The 8,442-nt window shown below is 37.5% G+C and overlaps 2 protein-coding genes and 1 long non-coding RNA gene across 3 annotated transcripts; 1 reads left to right on the top strand and 2 right to left on the bottom strand.

Moving 5' to 3' along the window:
• Window positions 1–250: 250 nt before the first annotated feature.
• Window positions 251–2,864, bottom strand: LOC129299899 (uncharacterized). Its single transcript, XR_008590647.1, has 4 exons — window positions 2,746–2,864; window positions 2,568–2,640; window positions 544–688; window positions 251–325 (listed from the first exon to the last, which is right to left on the bottom strand). It is a non-coding gene; the product is annotated as an uncharacterized LOC129299899 (long non-coding RNA).
• Window positions 2,865–2,943: 79 nt separating this feature from the next.
• On the bottom strand, window positions 2,944–4,983 carry LOC129299896 (transcription factor GTE4-like). The gene is made up of 2 exons (XM_054938372.1): window positions 3,109–4,983; window positions 2,944–3,000 (listed from the first exon to the last, which is right to left on the bottom strand). Exons 1-2 carry the CDS (start codon window positions 4,885–4,887, stop codon window positions 2,944–2,946), a joined length of 1,836 nt encoding a protein of 611 aa, XP_054794347.1. The 5' UTR covers window positions 4,888–4,983.
• LOC129299898 (uncharacterized) lies at window positions 4,849–5,646 on the top strand. Its single transcript, XM_054938373.1, has 2 exons — window positions 4,849–5,149; window positions 5,322–5,646. Exons 1-2 carry the CDS (start codon window positions 4,974–4,976, stop codon window positions 5,593–5,595), a joined length of 450 nt encoding a protein of 149 aa, XP_054794348.1. The 5' UTR covers window positions 4,849–4,973; the 3' UTR covers window positions 5,596–5,646.
• The last annotated feature ends 2,796 nt before the right edge of the window (window positions 5,647–8,442 follow it).

Raw genomic sequence — 8,442 nt, forward strand, 5'->3', positions numbered from 1 at the left:
GGGCTACGAACTATGCTATGTTTGAACAAAACATCACTGTACAACTGTCATCGTCTCAGCCACCCGATAGCCATGAAAGATTATTACTCTCCTCACTCATTGCTGATTGCTCAAGATCAAATCTTCCAAAACTTTTTGCACAGACCAGAGAATTAAAGCGACCTCCCTTGATTGTAAAAACAAAGCAATATCTCTCTAATGCGACTCTAACCAACCCAATGCCAAACTCAGGCTACCAAATGGAATGAGATTTCATGTGAACCAATAATTACTCCAAGAACTTGGAATTACAGAATTTCTTTGCATAACACCAAGAATCCTGAATCTGCCACCAGAAAACCAAAAAAACAAGTCACTAGCAGAACTTAGTGAGTAGCAGCAGTTAGCAATGCACACATGCTAGGTAGAATTATCCTATGTCTAACTAACTATGACAACATTCAACTACATATTATACAAAGTTTGCGTCAAGACAAATAAAATAAGGCCACAAGTAGCAAGATGCATGAGTTCCAACAAATAGCAAGAAAATAGATCCCATACTGCGTTGGTAGGATCACTGTTGGCATGAGAATGCTTCCTCTATACATCAGCTGTAAAATTTAGAGCCATAATATTGGAAGCTTCGGCTTCAGATCATCAAATTAGGCAACCATCTCATCATTAGCTAACTCTAAATACCAGAAAACTGCCACATGAAATGAAAATAAAAGGTTAGAATTTGGGTTAGTGCAGTTCATAATTTCATCTCATAATCTTCAGATAGTCAGTCAATCAATTTGACATTTGCAATTGCGTAAAGTTTATGGAATATTCCAGGCAAATATTACATAGGACAATATTCTTCCAAAAGTATAATTATTCTGGGACTTGCTTTAAAAAACATGGTAATGAGGAAATTCAACCTGCAAGGAATTAGATCCATTATAAAAGTATATTTTAAATGAGTTAAGGCTTAACAAAAAGCAGCATGTTTTTTTTGGGACGGGAGAGGAGGAAGATAGAGCAGAAGATTCAGAGAAGATTTACAAATCATTTCCAAGGACCTATAGCTGAACCTATGGGAAGGGAAATGGTGAAGGAAAGAGCAACTCCAGCAGATAAGAGAGTTATCCCAAGGTTCCTGGCCATCAGGGAAAATAAGTGGGGTGTGAGTTGGTTTGAGGTGCAGCTAGAGTGTAGGCAGTGTTGCAGCTTTTTGGTCTTCAAATCCTCCAATTCCGCCAGAAAGAGGGGAATTTAGTCTTTTGGAAGCATAGTGAGGATTAAGAGAGATCTGACCTCTTGAAAGCCAGAAGCATTGCCTTGTACACGCAAGCATATTTTGTTCTGTTCTTGTATTTCTGTCACTGTTATGTGTTTGTAACCTCTGTAACAGTGTGTATGAGGGATATGGGATTGGCTTGGATCATTATTTCCCTTGTAACCATTCAGTTATTCAGCAATAGTATCATCAATCTCACGTTATTCCCACTCCCTATTGTCTATTTCTGGTTTTAGTCTTAATGTCAGCTTGTTACAGTAGTGGGTCCTTATCATTTGGTATCAGACCAGTTCTGATCAGGGGCAAAAAATGGAAGAATGTGCAAAAAGTTTCAAACGGAACATGAGGGAATTGAAGGCTATGTTCGGCGAGCCTGAAAGAGGTGTCAGGATTATGAAAGAATTGACGTTGCAGAAAAGAGCCACCTTAGCTCAGTTGGCAGGTGAGAAAGAAGACGAGAGGAAGCCTGTTGAAATAGAGCAGGAATCAGAGGCAAGAAAGGAAGAGGTAAATGCAGTAACAGATGAGAAAGGGGAAGGCAAAGACAGCTGAAAGTGAAGTCAAGGAAGCCAATGTCACAGTTGAGGAGGCATCGGAGGACCTGCCGTCAGAGGAGGAAAACAAAGAAAAAAATGAAGGCGTTACCAGATTTAAGATCATGGAGGACTGCAATAAAATTTCATGCACAACACAAAATAACAGAGAAAATAAAACTAGCTAAATAAGCACAAAGGGTCCAGTGCAGGATGACATGTATAAACCAATCAATATTGAAAGCCAAAACCAAATTACATAGGGATTGCACAATATGATCTAACGTTCCCACTTTTCAAGGGGGAAAATTCCTGTCACTTGTCTCTCAAAGGGTGAACTGCATTAAACCTGAACCTCATTTTCTTCTACTCACTATGCTATTTCCAAAATTCACATTGCAATTGCAAATCTAAATCAAAGTAAAAATAATAATGTGAAGAAATGATGAGGAAAAAACTTTGGATAAAATACAAAGAAGTCAAAGTTAAGCCTAATTCATTTACAACCTGAACCAATGACTTGTAGATATAAATATCAATTCACAAGACAAGAGCACCAGGAATGAAATAAATCACAACTCATGATCAAACAGCCACTACTAAATTGCATGCACATCACCATGCTTGAGAAATTTGGCTTCGAAACCATAGACACTCATACTCCTCGCTGTGGTTTAAAGGCAAAAATGAAGGAAAATAGCATAATATATAGTCTATAAAAAAAAAACAGAGCATTTCCAGAGCAGCAAATTCAATGGCCGTGATTGTACCTGACAGAATATAATCAGGTTCCTTGTGATCCTGCATCAGATCCGGATGCTGAGGAGCTTTCAGTATCAGAATCTGCAAAAAGACATACCAGTGAGAAAGACACATGAACAGACATAAATGAGTGTATACATAACTAAAAAGTTAGAAATATGTTAGTTAGATTACAAATTAAAGTACCAGTTGAGGAGGACCCGGAATCACTGCTTGAGCTGCTAGAACTACTTGACCTACTACCATTGTCCACTGGTTTATCCCCTGGCGCATGCAATGATGTGGGTACATTCCTTTCATCTGCTCACAAAAAACATGTTTCAATTAATTAATTATAAAGTAGTAGAATTAAACAATAGTTTAAACACTGCAAGATTAGCTTAATTATAAACATAGATTACCTGCTAAATTTGTTTTTGGAACCTCGACCATATCAGATGCCTGGGCTCAAAAATAAATAAATAAATGAATGAATAATTGAAATTCAGAAATCATAAACAACCAGTTCTTAAAGATAGTGACAACTAGAAGCTAGAACTCAAGCTGTACCTTTTGTGGGGCATTTTTTGCAGATTCTGCCCTTTGAATAGAAAGTTCAGCCTTCCTCTTGTTCTTGCTCAGGCTTTTCTTGTAATTGGTCACAAATCTATCAAGTTCCCAAAGAGTCTCAGCATCGACACTATCAATGTCCACTTCAATCTCATCATCATGTTGAGAAAGAGCTGAATTTCTTTTTTTAATGATCTGTACAATGGTATCTAACTTCTCCGGAGGTAAACTCTGGAGGTTTGTACTAAGTTTTTGCTTTTCCTCATAGGTCATGTCTCTTTTACAAGGATCCTTTGCCTTCGGCTTCTTTGGAGCAGGAGGTCTACTTGATGGAGTAACACGCGCTGACTTTGGAGTTTGTATCACTGATTCTGATCTATCCAAAATCCTTCTCATATCAAGAGAGGGGAATGCAATGGCCTTTCTAGACAATGGTGAGGGCGCAGGTAGAGGTGTCCTACAGTCCAATGCATATCTTATCTCACGATTGTAATCTGATTCTATTATAGCCCATCTGTCCTCAAATATCTTAGATAGCAGGTCTGCCATTACATGAACATCTTGTCCAGGTGGGTTATATTTCATAGCATTGTGAAATGTAAGTCTCACATCCTCTGCAAATTCCTTGGGTGATTTGTACCAATTCTTGTTAAGCCTAGTTTTCACAGTACCCAGGTCCATTGGATGTGAGATTATGCTAAAATAATCATGCAATCCAAGCCCCTCAACGTCAACAGGAGCATTAAACACCCAACCATGCTTGTGCTTCATCAATTTCTCAAGCAATGAACTACAGCTTTTGAAAAATTTTGATCCCATTCCAAAACCATGTCCCAGTTCTCCCCCACCCTGCTTCTTTCCGTTCAGTTTTGACTTCTTATTACTCTCTGCAGGAGGGAATTTATCCTTCCCAAGCAAGAACTCCGAATTTCTATATAACTGGTTTGCCTTCGGCGTTCTCTTCTCCTTCTCAACAGTTTCACTGGTTCCATGGCTATTATCTAGCACCGACAAACTTAACTGGTGCAAAGGCCTGATAGGTTCTCGTGGGACAACAGATGCCACCTCAGACTGAACACGCCTTGCCACAGTGCCATTATCAATCCTATCACTCACCACCGGGTTTGACTTTCCATAATCACCAATCTGTCCCAGTTTCACGTCAATTTTTCTGACCAAACTTCTCACCGTATCAAGCTCATTTTCAAGCTTCCTCTTGAGCTCCAATATCTCTTGCTTTGATCTTGAGGACAAGTTTATCCTGATTCGATTATCCAATCCTGCCTTTACAACACCATTTCCTGACGGCAACTCCCCAATACTGGGAGTAGCCTCCTCCTGTCGATTAGAACTCGAAGGCTCGTCCAGCTGATGATGGGGGCTCGAATGCTCATCCTGCTGATAGTTGAGGCTTGAAGGTTCATTCTGCTGACGGTTTAAGGTGGACGAGTCATCTGAAACCACGTCGGGTCTTGAATTTAGCTGTGGCAGAGCCGAATTTCCGTTCCCGGGCAATACAGTCTGCGACGGTTGCTGAGCCGACTCGTTGTTCTCATTCTTCTCGGTCTCTACAACGTTATCATTCTTGACCATGCCGTTGTTGTTGTCATCTTTGTTAGCAGTTGTCGTTGTTGGAGCAGTGTTGGGAGCAACGGCGGGCAAGGCATTACCTTTGCTCTTGGGTCCTTTATATGCTTTCCTCGTGTACACCTTGCTCTCCACATATCTCTGCTTCTCTTTAGCTCCATCATCTCCTCCCACTATAGGCCCCGACGCCATACATCCAAAACCCTAATTCTTCTCTGCACACTTGCCCTACCAACACTTATTCCAAATCCCAACCAAGTAACCAAAACTAGGGTTTTATGGACCCCAAAAAGCTGAGAAAAGCCACAAAACCTAAATTTCTAGACCTTCACCCAGCAACTCGAATTTCTAGGGCTCATGCAGACCCCAATTCGCCGAGAAAATCCGAATACACCAAATTGCACCTCCGCGGACGAAGACAGCCAACCTACGCGGGAAGCGAGGAAGAAATAAGGTAAAAAAGAGGAAGCTTTAGGGCTTCAAAATAGACAGTAGGGTTTCGAGCTTGTTACCTTGGTTTCAATCAGATCTTGCACCCTCTCCTTCGCTACACACTCTCTCTCTCCAGAACTCTTCGTCTTCCTCTCTCTCTCTCTCTAAACGGAGATTGTTTTATCAAACACCAGGTGTACGGCAACGGTGGGTTCGTGCGGAACAATGGACCAGACGAAGCGTTTGGGTTGCGCCCCCGAGTCGTGCCCGGGAAGTATCCCAGTGACCCGAATGAAAGGGTTGGGGCTTACTCGATTATATGGCATGTGCACTGCACGCACCAATGGGAAGGACGAAAGTCTGGAACGTGTAAATGACCGACGAATTAAAGGAGGTCAAGCTTTAATGGCGGGGATTTTCGTTTGCGAAAATTTGAAGTGCTCTCGTAGTCGGAGGCATTGCGCGTAGGGAATACCTGCCCGTTCGGTGGGGAACAGGAGTTTGGTGGTGTTAGCACGCGCCGGCGTAGCGCTTGGAGATCATTGGTGTTTTTTTTTCCTCTTTTGGGCCGAGGGTTAGGTCCCAACCCGTGCACAAAGGCCCAAAGTTTTTTTATTTCGAAAATATGTAACAATGCACCTAAAACTGTCTCCGGATTTTTTTTTTTATTGCATGTCTGGAGAAATTTCGAAGTGTTATCGCTTTTGACCTAAATTAGTTTCAAACCTTGTTACGTGGTATCATTATTATTAATGATGACTATTTTGGAAATGCTTTTAGTATTTACATATTTAGTATTTGAAATTAAGACTTCAGTAAGAGAAAATAATTCAATTCTCCTAACCAATTGAATGAATTGTCCATTCATAAAACTATGCCGCGATCTTGCTCACTGTGTGTATTAAAACAAAAGGAGCAAGTTAAATGATTAAATTAATATTCAAATCATCCAATTTATAATTTTTATCAATTTTTATATTATATTTTTCTACTTTAAGGAGACTTTGTAAAATTTAAAGTTGAGAAGATTTAATTTCTAATAAAAAATGGATCAAAATCTTTACCAAAAAAGTAGAAACGAAAATGTTGTTTTACTAAAGGGGTTTGACTTCTGGGTACATTTCCGGGAAGGTTATATCTTGTCGGTGGATCTGTGATTTACATTTTCTACCTACTGAATGGAAACGAAACAAAAGGGACAAATAAAAGCGTCATCGCAACATCCCAAGAATAGGATTGTCATTGTTCTTTCTTCTGGGTTTGACAAGAATGGGACTATAAATCCTACAAGTCTCTCTGCCAATCTATTGGCACTGCTCCGAAGTACAGTCCTGTAAAGTGGGATCAACCTGTATGGGTGTGTATAAAAAAAGAAGTTGCTATGGAAATTCGAATTAACGTTAAACAAATATCAATTAATTACAATTTGATCACAATCTTAATTATTAATTCTTAAACTAGTGTTAACTGTTTTCAGTACATTGACCATCTGGCTCCCAAGATCCCTCTCAGGAATTGAACAAATCAACAGATAATGGGTTATCCGCAGGCTATGTGGGCGAAAAAGAAATGCCCGAAAAGAGAACACTAGCACTTTTAGTAAGGCCACAAAAGTGTTTTTTTTTATTAGGATTATTGCAAAGTGTGTTTGGTTTAAATAAATAAATAAATGACATACAAGTCTCATAAAAAAAATTTAATTACTATAAAATTTATTAATAATTGAACTAAAGCCATCAATTATATAATTTATTATTATTTTTCATTAATTTAGTTGTTAATAAATTTCGCGGCAGTTAAATTTTTTTGGTGAAATTTTAACATAATTCTCCCAATAAATAATTCACTTATTAATAATAGTTACATCTATTTAAAGAATTTTCAATACTTTAATTAAAGTGTCAAATTTGACTGAGATTACCTTTCGATGCTTGGCTCCAACCCACCTAGTAAATAGTAATGATGTATTGCTATATGTGTTTGGGGGTCATGATTGGATTAGCCACGCATTTCTCCTACTCTTAAAGCTTCTATTTCTTATAAACCAAATACCATTAAAAGAAATGAACAGAAGTTAGGTTTACAAAAAGAGACTAATCCTTTACAATTTAATAATTTCTATTAAAAGAAGTGCACATATTTAATACCTAACAGTGCCTCGGATAAGATTACTTTCCATAAAAAAATGCCACTGGATAACAAAAATTAAAAGATAATCACAGTTGCATTTGTATAACCTTCTAATTTGTGTGTATATTTATTTACCATTGCTCCTATTGTCGAGGCAATTTGTAGCCAAACAACATTACCATATCCAATGTGCATCATGACCTATCAAAAGCGCTCATAATCTTCGACCATTTTTTCAACAAAATTAATAAAAGAGAGGATTTGTTTATCCATCAAACTTACTATCGAGATATAAATATCAGAATATCTACAGTCTGCCCCCAACATGTAAAGACTTTTTACTCTTTAGAATGTCCTAATGTTGCCTTTTTTGCATGATTTTTTTATGTGGTTTTTTGTATCCAAACATCCAAACAATGATGTTTTTCCCGAAGAAAACAAAAGGTTGGTTGATTTAGGTCTTCAAAATTTATTATAGTCAGGATATGTCTTAAAATTCAAAGAATGCTTAGAAATGTATTTACAAATCACCCATTGATAACCTTATCTCTAGCATATATAGTGAAATTTTTAAATTTTAAGATTTTTGATTAAAATTAAGTCTAGTGAAATTTTTTTAAAAAATATATATACAATAAAGTATACATATTTTCTAGCACACGGCATACAATTTAATATGCTCCTCCAATTCATAAAATAGAATCATACTTCCCCCTGCTTTATATGGTTCAAAATGCAAGTCCAGTATAATACCTAGAGCAATTTTTTTGTTTTTTCATTTCACCCTCAAGCACAATTAAATAGTACAAGTGATTGATTCTTTTTTGTGAATGCAATCTTAAACTTTGATAAGAGTAGATTTTGAAAGTAAAACCCATTTTTTACAACTTCAACAGTATAATCTCCGTTCAACTACTATTTTTAGATTGTGTGTAATAGTTAAACGACATAACTAGACTTATATTGTGAACTAGGGAGGAAGTCGTATTAGTTATAACTTTTTGAAAAGCATGGCTTGTTATGATTTTTTTCTTATATTAATATATTAATGATAAGGATTCAAGATGTAAGTAGTTAAATATCACTACTCCTATTGTGCCCAATTTGAAGGGAATACAGTCAAAGGCTTAAATTGGCAAAAAAATAATTACTCATATACAAATAACTGTTAGCTATGATGAAACT

This window comes from Prosopis cineraria, unplaced genomic scaffold (genome assembly GCF_029017545.1).
Source record: "Prosopis cineraria cultivar Desert tree isolate PC_DT_omini unplaced genomic scaffold, ASM2901754v1 PC1342, whole genome shotgun sequence".
NCBI lineage: Eukaryota > Viridiplantae > Streptophyta > Magnoliopsida > Fabales > Fabaceae > Prosopis > Prosopis cineraria.